The sequence below is a fragment of the Leptosomus discolor genome, chromosome 4, assembly GCF_034619465.1.
Source record: "Leptosomus discolor isolate bLepDis1 chromosome 4, bLepDis1.hap2, whole genome shotgun sequence".
Taxonomy (NCBI): domain Eukaryota; kingdom Metazoa; phylum Chordata; class Aves; order Leptosomiformes; family Leptosomidae; genus Leptosomus; species Leptosomus discolor.
Genome location: NC_141394.1, coordinates 41,904,051 through 41,922,650, shown reverse-complemented (window position 1 = coordinate 41,922,650; position 18,600 = coordinate 41,904,051). Strand labels below are relative to the sequence as shown.

The window sequence follows — 18,600 nt, the reverse complement described above, 5'->3', positions numbered from 1 at the left end:
TCAACTTAAAATTGGTTGAGTTGGACAAGATGAGTTCCTCACTACCTTTGGACTGGGCTTATTTTAGTTTTCCCACTACTGGTTCCCCTCCTTGTATGATGGTTATCCCTACCCATCTTTTTCTTTTCCAATTTATGTGAAAATTAATGTATCTAAATTTCAGTTCTGCTGGGGCAGTACCTCTAGTACCTGGTAGTTTATGAAGTGGTAACTTTTGTTCTCTCAAGGCATACCAGTTCCAAATGTAGCAGAAATATTTAATGCTTTTCTAAGGCTGGATGTGAGGACTGCAGATTACTTCAGAGACACAATGTGCATTTATATACTCAATTCAAGAAATGTGACAGTAATGGCACTTAGAGTCAATTTACTATTCAGCTACATTAATTTACACATTCCTTTTTAAATTGCATGTGGCTGATTGCTAATTTACTTGTTAGTTAAGAGTATTTTAAAAAAAATCATCTTTCACCAACAATCCCTTTAGGAGAAGCCAAATGTTTTTTGATACGGAAGACTAGATTCATCACAAGCACATATAAAGTAAATTCTGGAACCAATTCTAAAACCATCCTAAATTGCATGTTTTCACATTTAAAAGACTGCCACTCATTACAATCAGAAATTGTATATTTTTTAATGGAGATGCATATTTACGTATGTGATTTGAGATTTTAGCTAAAAATAAATGATTGTATCTCATAATTGTAGCACAGTTAAGATCACCCTGATGAAAGCATTTGTATAGAAACTCGAACGTGGGAGAGCAGAATAGACAATTGAGTTAATTATTTGCAGAGATGTTTTGAGCTGAAATTGATCTATGTCAGCATGCAAAGAAACTAACGGTCCTAAACAAAGTGCTAATATATATTAATGCAATATCAGATGTACAAATCCTACATTGCAGTATTTTTCAATCCCTACAGGTAAAAATGCTACAGAAAAAATATGAAAAGAAAATTATATTTCACGTTCTTACTAATGTATTTTGAGGAAGAAAAATTGATGTTCATTTAAGAGGCTTTAGGGGGATCTTGAAAAGGTTTCTCCTTTATGCCTTGATCAAGTGTTGCCCTCTTTGCCTCACACTCTTTTAAAATCCAGCTGGTCACTTTGTTCCATTCTTCCGTACCTAATGGTATTTCTGTCACAGTCAGAAATTGGCTGTTCTTTGGACAAACACAAAGACAATCCTCCATTCACAGAGAGAAGTAACTAAGGTCCCAAGAATTTACAGTGTTTTCTGGCATGGATTACAGTAAGAACCATTTTAACATCATATACTCAGCACCCATGAAATACAACTGATTTTATTCATGCTTCTAAACAGAGTTTATGTTACATGCTCAGTCATGGTTTGTTTCAAAAACAGAGAGCCTGATGAAAAAAAACGGTAGAAAGAATCGAATGAGGAGGAGAAGACAGTTTATAAAGTTATGTTACATTGTATCACTATTCATTTTAAAACTTCAAAAGTATATTTGATGGTCCCTTAAGCAAAAGAATAACTGAAATACAACATAAATGTAATACAATATGCCAAATATTATATATGGCAACTTCTCTGAGCAGTGGAAGAAATTAGTAAGTATTATTTACAAATTAAGACTTAGGCTCCTAAATTAGGAAATTATATGAATATTAAAGTTATCATTACCTCCAGAAAATCCCAGATGACATTACATGTCAATTTTAGTATGTAAAGCAGTGGAACTTTTGAATGTTTGGTGGATAACGAAGAAAAACTCTAATAAATGTGTTTATTCTGATACCTAGCTTGTTTTCAATAAAACTTGTATTTAGTTTGTTTATGAAGAAGGGTGTTCCAAAGAAGTATTGAAGCAGATGCCATGGTCTCATATTTTTCAGGGTTTTCAAGATACATTTTCTTTGGAGACAATGTTATAGCTCATTTGACAGTTAGTTATAATTCAGCTAAAGCTTACCTTATATGGGTAATGACGAGGGTTGTAGCTGGAATGAAAAAGTCATCCACTCTGTCAAACTGCTTTCCCACTGGCTGAGTATGGATTGTGTGATGAGAAACACTCCCACTGGCTTGTGTTATCACCTATATAAAATAACATCATTATAAACCATAGAAATACTCTTTCAAGATATATTCTGTTCCCAAATAAATTCATATGGTATTGGCTCTGTATTTCATGCCTTGTATTATGCTTCAGTTACCAAGAAAAAGAACACAAATAACAGTGAATAAAGCTGACCAGTGTTACAGATATCAGAGAACTGTTGCATACCTGACCACTTAATCTTCATATTTACCCCCCTTCTTTTTTTTTTTTCCACCACTGAGTCTATATTTATTCATTTACATTAGTAAAGCCTCTAGCAGTTCTTAGTGCAAACTAAGCTTTTTGTTTACCTTTTTTTTTTTTTCCCACTAGATCCTAGAGTGAGATTAAATTTCTTAAGCACTTCAGACAGAGTGAAAAGATAAAATGTTATCAACTGATGCACAGGAAGCTATGGCTGTGCAAACTCCCAATTCTTGCTAATCATGAGGTGATCCAACATAGCACAGACGCATTTCAGAAGAGCAAGGTGATCCGAGTTTACACATTCCTTAAATTGTTATGAACCAATTTTTTTCAAATCCTCAAATCTTGGACCTTCTCTGAGTCGAATGTTTATGGGTGAACAAAAGATATTTCCAGATTATAGCTACTATAATATTCACATACATGCACTTAAGAGCAGATTAAAAAAAAGAAAATAGTCTATTATCTGTACTGTACGGAAAAATGAGAGCGGAGATGATCAGTCACTTTAAAACATGATAAGGCTGACTCAATTATCAGTCATTTTCTGGGGAGAAGTGAGAGCTAAACTCTCACAAATTACCTTGCATACTCATAGTTACTAAGACTCTGTAGGTGTTAAAAGGATGTTTTCAAATGTTACTCATTTTTCTGCTGAAGCTCTGTGTTTGAATTTCTCTTATTCTTTATCTTACATATGTTTTTTAAAATACATACAGACTTCATTAACTTCTAAAGAAAAGGAAAATAAGTTGAAATAAAAAGGAATTTCAAAATTTTGACATAAATACAGTCACTACATTCTCATGGGATTACTTTAAATAAGGAACAGAAAGTAGTGAAAAAATAAGAATGCAAGTACAGCTTCTTGAGATATTTATTTAGTGACTGTCCCGTGGCTTGCCACTGTTATGAGGCATGGGAAAATTAAAGATTTTTAAGATTTTATATCTGAAAAAAACATTAAGTAAAGATGGAGCTTGTCACCTCTAGAGCATCAAAATAATTTTAGTGAAATAGGAATATGCCTGATCTCCAGTTTATCCTCTCATTAGGGACAAAACCACTACAAACACCAACAGTTTGCTCTTAAGAGACTGGCAGTTACAAACATGCTGCTGCTTTCAGCTGTATTCTTTATTGTTCTACTAATTTAGAATTGTCACTTCTGAGTAAGGGTGTTGAAAATAGTCTCTAACATTTTTAGCAAAATCTGTTGTCTGAATTGTTTTCTGATTACCTGAAATCACTTCACTGCCCCTGCTGGGGTCATGATAATAATGTTTAAAGGAAAACATACAAAATGTTGCATTTACACAAAGGTTCAACTTTTCTAGATTTCTTTATACATAATCATTCTGATCACCTCACCTGCAAAGTTGGTGAATTCTTTTCCATGTTTCCCCAGCTCAGCACCCAGACTTGATCATGTGATTTATCGTAGTGTAGTTTCACTGGAACAGGATCTGTACTTACTGCCTGAAGCATAATAAAAATAGAAAATCTTAGCTTCTGTCACATTTTCAAAATGAAAAATAATAGATATGCTTGAATTAAAATGGTGACTAGAGATGCATTTCCTGATGTTTTCAGACTGTATTTAAAATTACGTTGTCAATTGTTGAAACTGCCCTCTGATTAATTCAAAGTTACTGAATTGCTGAAAAAGCAATTGTTATTCATTATATACTCTAACGTTTGGCATCGACATTACATTATACTGAAGCTATTAAGAAGCTGAAAACAAAAGGTTTAAATCAAGTAAAAAAGTACTTATCTTCCTTCCCTACCATCACTCTCCCTTTATACCTATCAGTTTAAAAACTACACCAATTATTGGAAAATGGCTAAAAAAGAAAAAGTATTCTCAAGCCGGATACTGAAATTAATGCAAGGTGTTAATACACAGTTCTGTGTAAACACAATATTGCTACACCCAAAGCTTCCTGTTCTGCTAAAATGGGCATATTCCGTTGAAGTTGGAAAAATTGTTTTCATGTGTTTTCCAATTACAGTTGCTACTTTCAGTAGACATGTGATCAGAATCAAAGTGTTTTCCCCACAGCCTTAAGAGCTGTCTGTTGAGACCACAAACCTTTTAGACCATTGATCTTCACAGTTCCTTTGTTATGAGAAGAACTGAAGACTTCAGAGATATGAAATGGAAGGACAACGTATTTGATTAAGAGACATTCTGCAGCAGGTAAACAACTCGGGGGGGATTACTTTTCTATTTTTATCATTAAAGCAGAAAAAATAGGTGAATTTTTTTTTTTTTTTAGTCTGACCATTATGGAACTGTAAAGCACAGCTTGTTTATCAGTTTGTCAAGGAAAGTACCAGCTGGCTAATTAAGTGAACCTAATTTAAACTAATGATGTAGATCCTCAAGATAATGCACTAATGGCTGCCTGAGACTGCTGATGATACTTAACTGTACTCCAGAGGTGTTGCAAGCCACAGCTTCATCTAGGCAGAATTTGTTTTTCCTTTCAAAAATAGAAAATGAAGCCAGGTTGCTCACCGGTTCATTTAAAATCAGAAAGATACCCCTTGAAAAAGGTCATTCGTGTTTGATAACATTTTTCTGCTGCAGGCTAGAAGACAAGTTGTCTAAAATAACACTTGGGTTGTTCTATAGCTAATTTGTTCAGGTGTGTCAAACTCCCTTTTGGCTTCCCCAAACAAAAGGTCTGACCCATATTTGTTCTGCCAAATGAGTGCCAGCTGCCTTCAGGGTCTGGGCCGTGGCACTGCCAGGAGAGGGAGAAGGAGTTGCTGGCAGAGTGAAGCGCACGAGGCACCTCCCAGAAGTCAGCAGCAGAAAGGAGCTGAGCATCTTGGAAGCAGGATCTCATAGCTGTTTCTAGCTAGGCTGATCTGCCAGCGGTACACTGCGGACTGAACGATGATGAGCTCTGTTTACTTCAGCCTGCCTCTAAGTTCCAGTTAATGGTGCACTGCTCAGCAATACTGGACAACTGCAGGTGACAGTACTTGCTTTCAAGAATTTACAAATGAAAGCAAATACTTTTCTTAACTTTACAATGAGAATTACCTGGCTAAATCAAGAAGTCTACATATATCTATCTAAAGATACACCATCCATGTTTCTGATACATTCCAATTTAGTCTGCTCTACAATCTTTTTAGAGTACTTATTTTGATAAATATAGTTGTCATAGAAATAAATCATCCTCAACTCTAGTTGTTACATATATGCACCTGTACACACGTCTTTTATGTTAACTTTTGTAGTAGAAAGGAATATATAAAACATATACAGTAGTATTTCAGACAAAACACTGTAATAAACAAAACCAAATCAACACTATCTTTACAGAGAAATCAGCATAGTTACACAAATTAAAGCCCTTTCAAATACATTTTTAGTTGTCTTTAGGTTTTTTTGCACCTTAATTGAATTTTTACTAGAGTGCTCCTCACTTTTAAAACAAAAAGTTTTTTCCACATTTTTTCCTACTGGAGTATAAATTTTTGAAAACTTGTTTTTTTTTTCAGAGCAGATAGGTGGTTTCTTCTTTAAGATATCTAATAGAAATAGTTAAAATGTATATAATATCGTGTGTATTAATATGACATTTAGAGAAAATGCAGTCTAGTAAGCAAAATGCTCTCATTTCTGAACAACTTAGTATCTATCTTCCAAAAACCATTTACATTTTGATTTTTTATTTTCTGAGCTAGGCAATACAGTAAGTAATGAAAATAGACTGGTCTAAGTGAGAAATTAAGCTCCCTTCCTTGCTTCCTGTTTGTGTATGTGTATATGATATGAGTAGAGCAACATTTAATGGTTAGAAAAATCCTTGCTGTTTGAAAAAAAAAAACAAAAATAAATGTTTGTTTTGAAAAGATAAGGAAGACAGCAGGGCCATGCTTGTTATTAGAAACGCTGAATAAAGTATCATCTGACTTGTCACTAAATTTTTGTAAAAGACTGTGTAGGCATTGTGCTTTCATGATTTATTTGTTTGTTTGAAATTACTTTTACTTTCCTTTTTTTTTTTTTTTTTTTTCCAATTCAATTTTGAATATCAGCATGATTAAGCTGGACTCAGAGCAACCCCCATAGTACTTTTCCCATCTATTTGGCTACTTGTGTCCTAGGAAATAATATTCAGGTCCATAAGAAAAAGCAGAAATTCTATTCATGTGCCTGAAAGTGACAGTAATGCATTTTGTTTAATTTCCTTATCTGTTATCCCACAGTCATACTGTCTTACCAAATGTCTGTGAAATGGGAAGATATTTTATCATTGATATCTAAACATCCTAGAACCATCAAAACAGAGACTTTCATGTCTCCAAAAGGCTTCCATAGATGGGATAAATTTCATTCTATACTTCTCTAAGTTCACAATCTGGATATTTTTAAAGTAATGGAAAATCAATGCTATTCTATCCCTCAAAAATTCTTTGAAAGTGAGTTTTTTTTTCATGGACTAGCCTGAATGCTTGCGGAGTATCAGGTTTTAGCTCAATATATTTGCTAAGAAGCACAGACTTAGTGCCCTGAGCTCTGTGCAACACCTGGGCATCCTGTATGTCTGTTCTTCAGCTCATTAGAGACTTGAATATTAACGTGACAGAGCAGCAACCTATCTAACTCCATCCAAAAACTGGAGAATTGCTTTACAGATTTCTCAGGGAGAGGTGTACTTTTAATTAGTGGCTAATTTATTCAATTTTACTTTTTAATTAACATACATCATTGTTGTAAGTATCTCTAAATATTCAGCTAATGGTTAAGTACTTATTAAAATAATACCTACTGTAACTGAAGGCAAATTAAACCAATCAAACTATTCCATAAAACCTAAGTTTAAAAGAACCTCCACTTCTCGTAATATTTTTCAGTGAGCTCAAAAGGCATAATATGCCCTTGCCACTGAAGTCTAAATACTAATAAATACAATTAGATTGGTATTTCATCCATCATCTATAGAAAAGCAAGATGACATGTGAATGTTAGCCAGAGACTGAGGAAACCATTGCCAGAGATTCCAGTCCTTCCAACCTGTGGATTGCAGTAAGACTGTGGTTTTTTTAGTCTCTCTTCCTGAAGAAATATATTGTATGGATTGTAAAAAAAGTCTTTTTTCAAAAATAAAAAAAAATTGTTATGTTCATGTCTACTCTGATAAGATAAATTTCACTAAAACAAAAAAAGGAAAAGACAAAAAGTTAATAATTTTGTATTATTAACCTTTTGAATAAAACGTTTTATTAGTCCCTGTCACCGTTTGACAGACTTTGAGGGAGCTATGTCTACAGCTGACATAGAATATAGAAGGCAGAAAATGCAGATGTTTAAAGAATGTAAAATTATTAAAATTAAAATTATTTGTCAAGTTAATGTAATTTTAAGATTGCAATTTCAATATGTATTTTTAAATGTTGCATTAGTATATGTAATACATATGTATACTAATATCAGAGAATCACAGAATGTTTTGGGTTTGAAGGGACCTTTAAAGATCATCTGGTCCAACCTCCCACTGCAGTAAGCAGGGACATCTTCAACTAGATCAGGTTGCTCAGAGCACTGTCCAGCCTGGCCTTGAATGTTTCCAGGGATGGGACTTCTACCACCTCTCTGGGCAGCTTGTTCCAGTGTTTCATCACCCTCATCGTAAAAAATTTCTTCCTTACATCTAGTCTCCACTTACCCTCCTTTAGTTTAAAACCATTACCCCTTGTTCTATCACTACAGACCCTATTAAAAAATCTTCCTCATATTTCTTGTAAGATCCCATTAAGTATTGAAAGGCCGTAACAGTGTCTCCCCAGAGCCTAATTTATGATCTATAATCTATACATTAAAGACTTTCATTCATTTATCAGTGAAAAAGGCAAAAGGCATAAAGAAAAGCTTCATTTCAATATTGTTATTAACAATTTAGATTAGATTTCTAATTTAAAAAAAATCCATATTTTATTTAGCTAAAGAACATCTGTTTCCTATGAATGTGATGATACTATCAGCAACCCTGTAGATGTTAGGCATGTTTGTATGATTAAAATTTGAATCACAACACCCAGTGTGGTGTCAAAACCTCTGTATCAGTTTCATATACAAGTGTCCTTTCTTTTAAGAGTCACAGCAGGATGGTTAACAAGTTATTAACTATCTTCAGAGCTTTTTGCCCAGGAAACAATTGTATTTCAGCAAAACGAGAACCCTGCTTTTAAAGTAAATTTCAGTATGTTATATGATCTATAATGTACTTAACACCCCCCCCCCCACAAACCCAACCAAAAACCAAGCCCCTTGTCTGCTGTCAAGGCTGTTCACAGTCCCCAACTATAATTGATTGACCTTTTTTGCCACTGAAAGTGAAATAAAACTAATCTTTCTAGTGAAATGGCTTCATTCTGAAAAAGTAAAGACTATATAATGGAATATATTCTATTGTATGTGTCTGATTAAAAATAAGAAAATAAGAAAGAAAAATAGTATAATATGATGGGAATACTAGGCAGAAACCAAACAGAAAAAAGCGTTATGATTTTCCCTTTTCCATATGCCTTGTAAACACAAACACATATTTTTAGAATTTACTGAGTTTATGGCTATTATTTTCTAAATTCATTTCCACATGTCTTTAACAATTCCACAGACTAAAATCTGCCCTCATGTAAATCCCCTATTTAACCTCATAGTACAATGATATCATTGATACCACCAGATACATAAAGAAAAAAGAAGAGAGAGAAAGAGAGACAAGAGTCGAGTGGTCATCACATTTTATTTGAGTGGTGGCAACTAAACATGGAATTTTTACTCCATCCCACTGAGACTACTGACCATTTAGAGTATATTGTGGCGCTTTCAGGTCCTCCTGGGGGAACTTTACTGCTCAAAAAAACCTAATATGTATTTTAGCACTGTCTTTTACCTTGGTCTTCCACAAACTATATGAGTGCATTTATCCCTGTACCAAAGCATTGATTTCTCTCTTTTAACCAATGAATTATTTTGACTAAGCAGTGTATCTCCAGCATCCCGGAAACTGAGAAACTGATAGTACTGCGTACACAGTAGAGAGGAATAGAGAAGTTTGAATCCATAGTCTCCAATCTTGACTAAGGGTGGTGTTGGGTCTTCCACAATTCTGGTAATTTCTCTGTCTAAAAGCTTACTGAGTAACAGTCCACCTTCTGTAGCCAAACCTAACCCCCTGAGCTTTCCTGTCAAAATTGATAGATACATTTCTGTGATAAAACTCTACTTTAATGAATCTTCATTTTCAAATTAAAAGTACTTCAATCTAGAAACTTCCCAAAGAACTTGTTTCCTTAACAACTTAATATTTATAAGGGGTATTTTCACATTGATTCTCTCCCTCCCAATTGCCTACTGACAAGAACAGTCACTAAACATACTGATGCTAAAAGTTGAAAGTAGATGAGCTTTTTTCTAGTTATTGTGTTTACTCTCAAGCTAATTGCATATTTTTAGTATTATGAAGGAAAACCTTAAATTCTTGTTTCCTAATTAGATATTAACTTAAAAATGATAAATAAATACCTGTACAACTTTCTGAGACTGTACATCTACAATAAGAACTCTGTCAAGAGTGGGCTGAGTTACGTAAATGAACTTGTCTTTTACATTAACAGCAGTTGCCCATACACACCGCTGAATAAGATCTCCATCCACTTTGGGACAAACTTCATCCTATAATTCAATAGAAACAAGGAAAGTGTAAGAATCAAAAAAGTTAATAATGCAATAGAAAGACAAATTATACTTTTTTTCTTCTTTTTTAACTGTAAAATAAAATCTCAGAAAATTTAGGGAAGTAAAAAAGGACATGTGACATTAGGACATAGACTAATGTTAGCCACTCTGCATGTTGTAAGCATCGCATAACTCCCAAGCATTTCAGTGTAAACCATACACCAGCTTTTTTGGATGTTTTCTAGACATTCAGGCACTTAGCACTGTTGTCCTGAGAAAGAAACCCATTTGAAACAATAAGCTGATTGAAACAAAAATTGAAACTCTACCGACTGAGGTAGAGCATGGGACTCTTAATCCCAGGGTCGTGGTCATGCCCCACGTTGGACTCCATGGCCAGCCCAGCCTCAAACCGTGACAGATGTGTAGAAATAAAGTGAGCAAGAGCCAAGAGACCTTAAAAGCAGAAAAACAAATTAGACACACAATGTCTCATTGCTGTGTAGTAGCCAGCAGCTCCCTCATCTTCACCATCACACTACCTTGCAAAAGAAGACAGTTACAGACACAGCTTACACCTGCATCTGAGAACATAGCAGTAAGGCAGGCAAATATTAAATTGGGAAGATGATAATGTATAAATGGAGAGGAAGAGGAGGAGGTGTGGTGCAAGTTGTCACATGGTATAGCAGCAAAGCAGCATCAGTTGGAATGACCTACTTCTTTGGTCACACAGAGTACTGATACGTTGCTTCAAAGGTCAAGAAGTTTGGCTACTTCTGCCCTAAGACATTCTCATGGCCTATCTCACTAGCGTTAAACCCAATACAAATTAAATGGCTTCTTATCATTCATTCCCCCTCTGCCCTTCCATCCCAGCAAAAGCATGAACTAGAAAAAAAAAGCAAAATTCCTGTTAACCTCAGTGAATTCATTTTTCATAATACACGTATTTATAGCTACGCACTCCCACTTAAAATACCAATCTGTAGTTTACATAGTCACTATTCACATCTTTATATAAATATATTCCCATTCATCATATATATATTTCCTATCTATTTGTAACTATTTACTCCCAGTGAAAGTTTTCTTTTATCAAAATTAAAAGTGACTTGGCCAAATACATTACCATATTTGGAAATTCCTTTTGTGAATTAGCATGATTTTTTCCTATAGTGAACATTAAATTTACATAAAAAAAGGACCTGAAAATATTCTGCTTGGAGAGGTAGAGCATGTGTCAAGCTTTTTTTTTTCCTGATCTGTTCTTCTTTTCCCTCTTAATTTTTCTTCCTTTCAACACAAGGGCCAATTTCAATACATCGTAGGTATTATTTCATTTTAGCACTTATCTGCTGCTTATTTCTAATTTAGAATGCTCTGTCTGATACATCATAACTGGTCGCTGTGAAAATAATTATGATGTATGTCCGCAGGTGATGACTTCAATGTGGAATGAAGAGTTGATGAGATCTCAAACAAGAATTCTGTCTCTAAGCATCAGACTCCTTTTGAAAGGAAGGGGAAAAATAACGTGACAGAACAGCATATTGGGCACTAAGCAATGCTTTTCAAGAAGGTGGTGATGCATTTCAACACTAAGTTTTCTATATAATCAATGTTCTTTGCCTGCTGTGCAATGTGTATTGAGAAAATACACAGAATATTTGTATGTCAAAACAAGAAATAAATCTATTTCCAGCTCTAACAGAGGGAGTTTCTTTACAGGAGATCAAAAGCCACTGCTTGTTCCTACGTGGTTAAACCTTAACAAAGGGAAGGTCTTTCAGAAGTCACAGTAAGGAAAGGTTACTAAACTCAGGTACCATGGGATGGCACATAATCAAGAACTTCATCAGAAACAGAAAAAAGTAGATTTAGAAAAAATTACTTAGAAAAAAGTAAACTTAGAAGAAGATTTATTTTGCACTGCTAAAAGGCCATACACTTTGAAGGGAAAAGTTATTTAAAATCTGCTTTTTAAAGAATGATATGCATGGTGACAAATGGGACTTTCATTCTTAAACATGGCTGAAAGCTTTTTATCTCATAAAGTGAAGTGTCAACTTGTCTTTAATATTATGGGCAATCATCAGATCAATGATCTATTATCATTCGCTTTCTGTGTGATCGTCACTTCAATGATGTTCTACTGATCTCAGATTATTTTTTATATTTATTCTAAATACACCTTGACTTAGTTCTATGTTTTATCTAAACAGATAACTACTTTTAGACTGTTTTACACAGTCCTCTTTCTTCCTCAGAGAACAGCTGCTTCAAATAATGCATTTGTAAATGTTTATACTGTGTCATTCTTTTCAGTCTTGTCTCTCAGGGACTCAGTTTACACCACTTTTTGGTGCTGTGAATTCCACAAGGACACATTCGATGTACTATTCAAAAATAACACCAACTCCTACTGAAGGAATCTAGGTTTCTCTCACATGGCATCATATAGATTAGTGTAAATGATTACAGCAATCATACCTCTCCTTGTGGGAAGTATACTGTAAGTTATACAGGAAGATACTGTAAGTTGAGCACTTATAGCTATATCCAGAGTTAAGCCACCTCCTTAAATATTTTCGTGAATCTGAGTCTAAAGTGCTGACTGGAGTGTATTTCTAAATATTATTTCAATGTAAAAGCAATACAAATATCAATTTTTAATATATGTATATAGATGCATAGACACACATATATATCTAAACTAGAAACTACAGGGCATGCTTCTTATTATCTATATAATTCATAAAACTTGTTCCTCTTGTTCCACTTTAAATACAGCAAGCAGAAAGCACACTTTCTCAGATCTAAAGTAAAAAATATTCAGTAAAAAATAAATCTACATATACAAATGAAGTTCTAGAATATTGTTTATTTTGTCATAAATTTCTGTAATCCAATGCCAACTCTCTCTTTGCCCCCAAAACTGAAAAATTAAAATAAAAGCAAACAAAGTGTTTCTCCAGAGTAACAGCTTTGGAGAACTATGAACTAAAAATTCTCATATGCAAAATAGAGTCTTTTTCCCCAGTATGAATCGGTTTATGCAATTATTTCTCTAGTATTCAAACCCATATTTATCTGGATGTCTCAGAAATAGCTTCAATCAATGGAACTGAAATCTTGCTTTTGAAAAGTTAACGTTTATCTGATTAGACAGTTTAGATTTCTTTTACATTATAAGCAGTAATTCTGAGGCTCTGTATTAATTTCCCTGGTGGTTGGGTAATTGGTTAAAATAATTTCTCCTTAAAATATAAGCATAAACACTTCGTTTTCTTCTTTTAATTAAAATGTAAGCAATTTATTTTTTCCTAATTTATTCTCTCTGAAAAAAAACCTAATATCTAATAAGACATTAATTTATTTCTTTGGGATTTTTCCCCCAGAGTTTTTAATCAAAAAGTGACTTGCCCTGTAACAAGTCATGAAATGGAGAAAAATCCTTAAAGAAGGTTTCTCAAGGTAGTCTAGGGCAAGAAATTCTCAAGAGAAAACATGTACTTGAAGATTTATATGTGCAAATTCTATGTTTATAAACTTACATTTAATGCAAGAGTCCTTGGTGTTTTATCACAAATTGAGTCAATCTCTTTAAGCTTTAAAAAGGAATGTCTGTGCTATGACATCAACAGGTTACAACAGTGCGTGTATTAAGACACGAATTTACATAACACCTATTCTATATTAAGTTACTGTTTACTTGACATTCTGTAGTAAAAATCAGACTGTGGACCTTTTTTGCATTTTTTTCAACAAACAAAGGTTAACTATATTGCATTTACTACACTTACGGTGAAAATCAGAGCAATTTCTGTGGACTAACAAGTGTGTTTCAAGTTAATTTCCTGTGGAAACTTTGCTCTGCCATGTAGTCATATTAATTATTTTGAAATTAAGTATTTTGTACCCATCTCCAGCACATACTCAGCTTAAAGTGTGAGATGGCCTAGCCCATAAAATATGTCCTTCATGCACTAGTTCTTGTAATAAAAAGGAAATCAGCATTATGCTGAAACCAAAAGGATTTTTCCATTGGTCTCAACAAAGGCATAAGCTTCAATTGCTTCTTTCCCCACTCCCAGCCTCCTGAAATAATTATGCTAATTTGGATTCATTGGAAAGGGAAAATAAAAACACTTTTGCATAAGAATTAGAATTTAAAGGTTTTGGATAATATTCATTTGCAGAAGATAAATAGAGATTGCATGTTAGTGAGGAAAATGTCCCAAATAGTTCAGAATGATGAGACATTTAACAGCTGAAAGACTCTACTTGAACCATGATTAAGAATCTCTTTGACAACAGGTTAAACAAACAGCTGTCAAAGCTGGTGTAACGAAACAATAATCTGCATCAGAAAACAGAAATAAGTTTCTTCTGTCCCTATGCTTCTAGAATTGTCATTATCAGCTTAATAAAAGTTTACTTTAATTTGATACTAATTTAGAAGTTTCAAGTAATTTAGGAGATTCTAGGAAAGCGAGGAGGAAGCTCTCTATCATTTCCTGTGAAACATGATGATCCAGTAAAGCACTAAAGCTTTTGCTTCACTTTAAACACAATAAAAATCTAATTGATTCCCATGTTAGACACATACTGAAGTGCTTTGCTATATTGACACTCAGTTGCATAAGAGGCAATTAAATATTTAGATAAGGATTATCAAGTATATAGTTATTGAGAAATTTTATTTACCTTTAGCAAAATTAACATACCTAAAGAGGTACATGTGTAACTATTGGAACAGTTGTTCACAATACAATAGACTGCCATGTAGAAACACCTGAGTTCATTCTTTTACAAGAGCTCTGCTAAAGATAATTTATTTTGTTGACAGGCAAACAGGAAACCTGGGGACGAACATTGCAGCATCACATGCTACATTTCCTGTAACAGTTCTAGTACCTAAATTAATTGCACCATAGAATTTAGAAATGTTCCTACACTTTAGGAAATGCTGGCAATGAAACAGGTATACTGGAGTTTACTTACCACCTGAACAGCTAATTCAGAAAAGTGTGAAGAAACGGGGAGGTTTACGCAAGCATGTATTTCCTTTACGTATATGTTAAGAAATAAGTGATGGGGATTTTAGTATGCTGCCATAGATGTGAAAGGCTATGTAAAGCCACATCAAAACATGCAGTATACCAACATCTCTGACTAGTAAAATTATGACAAAGTCAAAGAGAATTACTAATGAGCAATTTATGACATGAACTCTTACCACTGAACGATCACATGTTGAACTTGGTAAAAATCTGATCCTGGGATAGAACTGGATTATTTTATTATTCTTTATTTAGAGAAAACAGGTTTTCCAAAAAGGCTTCAAGAAGATACAATATTCTTCAAAGGAGAAAACAGTTATCTAAACCTTCATAGTCAATGAATTTTTTTCAAGAATATACTGATGTTGTCTTAGTATTATCAGTGTAAACAGGGAATTCTTTTTAACTCATGTTTCATCCTTCTTCTAGGAGGAAAGTAATCTTAAAACTTTTTTTCTGTAATTTCAAAACTTTTTACTTAAAAATATTTCTCAGTTTTTTCTTTTACTGGAATGCAGAGTGCACAATGATGTCACTGTGAGCAGAAAAACATAAGGATATATTTTCCAAATATTTCTGACTTCTGTTGCAGGAATAAAGATTTGTTAACCCCCATATGTGAGGAAAGATGTTTTCAGTGTTCAGGGGCACGTGTAGAAATATTGTTGTATTTAATGGTCAAAATGATTGCACACAGATAAAAAGTTTAATTTCTGGCTATATATTTACCATATCTACCCACAAACCAAAGATACCCAAAGAAGGCTACACTTACTTTAAAGTGAAAGTTATCAAGTACCCTATTTCCCTGGTCTCCCCCCCCCCCCCCCCCCCGAGATATAATTATTATGCTAGTTTAGGTTTGAAAGCTACAAGTTTGACTTATCCATCCTGATTATTACCACATTTCAATAAAAATACACTTAAAATCTAGGCTGCACTTTAGACCAATAAAATTTTAACAGACTTCTTAAATAATCAGCTTTTGAATTAAACAGCCATAAAAAAAGCCTCATTTCACTTAAGCAGCACAAATCAAGGTATGATTAGCTGTTCAAAGCATAATTATTCACACTAAAATAAATCTTGCTGCTGTGGACAGCAGCCTTTGACATCAATAATGATAACTGAAGAGGCAAATTCCGTTGAGACAGTTCTGCTGTTATTTCAGTGTGCTTAGGTATTAGAGAAAAAACCCAAAGTGTACAGCTCATGGGTTATCATATATTTCAAGGTCACTCATTCAAATCCAAATAATGAGAAAAAGTTATTATTTTTGAAAGGTGATAGATCATATGGAACAAGTCTTAATGTATTGACTACTACCAAGTGTTCCAGTGAGAACATGCATCATGTCAGATAGCAATTTGATTAGCAGCAAAGGAAAAATATCAAAAGAGTAAATGGAAGTGGAGTATACACTACAGTTTTTACATATGCTACACAAGGAAGCTACTCCATAAATGCACAGAATTTGGTGAAATCAGCTATACATCTGTTAACAATAAAGTTATTGAAACTACTTATATGAATTGTAAGCTGGAGTAAAAGCATCAATCATCTCTACTAACTTCAGTGCAGCTGTAAGAGCGTTTATCAGGATAGGGATTTGCCCCATGATAGCTGACAGTTTAATAAAGACAAACATCCAGTGGAGGAAAAGAAACCATTACAAACAATAACTTTAGATCTTGTATTTACCAGAGAGAGAACAAATCCCTGATTCACAGAGATGCACTTAACTAGAGGGGAGAAAAAACACCACCAACAAAAACAACCACCACAAAACCAGAAATAAAGAGTAGAGAGCTGTTAAAGGAAAGGACTGGGAAAAGAGAAAGACAGCCAAAGAAAATAAAGCGTGTGAAAAGTATACAGGGAATTTTCAATCTAAAAGAGAGATTGAAATTTAAATTTGAGGAAGGAAAATATAGGCAATTTTGAGTCCACAATTGTTAGCTACTTATTAATTGAGAAGATGTGTCTGAATTTATCAAGCAGAAACCACTAAACTTGCAATAATAAATTATTATCTAAAGAAAACTATAATTCAGAAAACACTACAAATAAATTTAAGAAAACTTGCCTGAAAACCGAGGAGTTTTTCACTAGGCTTAATATGTCTCTGAAATTCACATTCCACTGGTTGTATTACTTTGATGCCATCTTCATAAAAAACATAAAACATGTTTCCAATTCCCAGACCTTAGGAACAAAAACACATTGAAATGTATAAAATTAAATGACAGAAAAGAAAATCTTTGTCTTGAACTAAAAACCTAATCACATTTTTAGTACAAGATCGATTTATTAATGCTTATAGTGCTAATATAGCTAAACCTATGGGAGCTTTTGTTGTAAAACTAGAACAAAACGGCTACATTATTCAGATTTTTGCATAGTTTTCTCCATTGGCAAGACAGTGTCTTTTTGAATACAGATATAGAAATATATAGTTTGATAGCTGCAGTAATGATAGTGATCTTGTGAAATCATCTACACTAAAACCAAATTAATAGAAATTCTCCATGTATTCTCATTTTTCTTTTTCTGAGGGTTGGAAGAGTCAAACTAATTTCTGTATGACATTGAAAAAGAAATTCTGAATCTTTATTATAAACTCTTATTTGATATATCTTTCAGTCAGAAAAGAAAATATTCTCTATTGTATTTTATCAGAAAGCCAGAGTTGGGGAGATGCTAATTCCATGTTTGAAGGGCCACAAATATTTAGAGAACTATTCAGTCCTTTTACCACGATGTGGTTGAATGAGAAGCATGATGTAATATTTTGTGGAGAAGGTGGGAACAAGATCTGTAGCATGAACTCTCATATCTGTGGGGTCATGCTCACGACCACAAAAAATTACATTCTCCTTAGTTTACCATGTGCCAATGAAGGCAACAGTTGTTGATTTGCTATGTGGATGCTATCATGGATGATCAGTTCATATTTGTAAAACTGTATAAAGAAAATCACAGTACTCATAAAATTACCATTATAACCAACTCTGACAGCTAGACTGTGGGCTACAATGATAAAAATGTACATGTATCTCGGGTACAGGGCATAAGCTCCCACTTGACATAACAATATTTGGTATAGGAACACAGGGGAATCAAGCTCATGAAAAATAAGTTTCATTCTGAAGTTCTGCTTATCCTAAATTCTGAAGGAAAACATGTTAATAGAGAGGGAACACATCTTTGCATCTAATAAAATAATGAGAACATTAAGGGTGGGGGAGGCAAGTGTGTGTTTGTCTATAGATGTATGTATGTACACATATACATAAAAGTTCCCAGTCCTTGTTAGGAATCAGATAGGTAATACAGTGATTTGAAAGCTAGTAATATGCACAAGGTTGTGAGACCACGCCCAGAACAAACAAGTTCAACTATCTTTGAGAAATCTTGTGGAATCATTTCCCACTTCTGGTCAAGATTTCCTAAAAAGAAAGATGGACAATCTTCTAGCAGGGTTTTCCTCTGGCCAATGGGTACATTTGTACGCCTTTGCAGGTAAATCATACAGCCTATG

The 18,600-nt window shown here is 33.9% G+C and overlaps 1 protein-coding gene across 3 annotated transcripts in view; it reads right to left on the bottom strand.

The window, feature by feature from the left end:
* The window catches only part of FSTL5 (follistatin like 5), a 300,957-nt gene that overhangs the window by 27,543 nt on the left and 254,814 nt on the right, over positions 1-18,600 (bottom strand). For all 3 annotated transcript variants that reach the window (XM_086464080.1, XM_086464081.1, XM_086464082.1), the window contains 4 exons: positions 17,146-17,264; positions 9,841-9,990; positions 3,657-3,764; positions 1,950-2,074 (listed from right to left, as the gene is read on the bottom strand). In XM_086464080.1, coding sequence (XP_086320206.1) covers positions 1,950-2,074; positions 3,657-3,764; positions 9,841-9,990; positions 17,146-17,264 — 502 coding nt within the window. The remainder of the gene's footprint in view (positions 1-1,949; positions 2,075-3,656; positions 3,765-9,840; positions 9,991-17,145; positions 17,265-18,600) is intronic.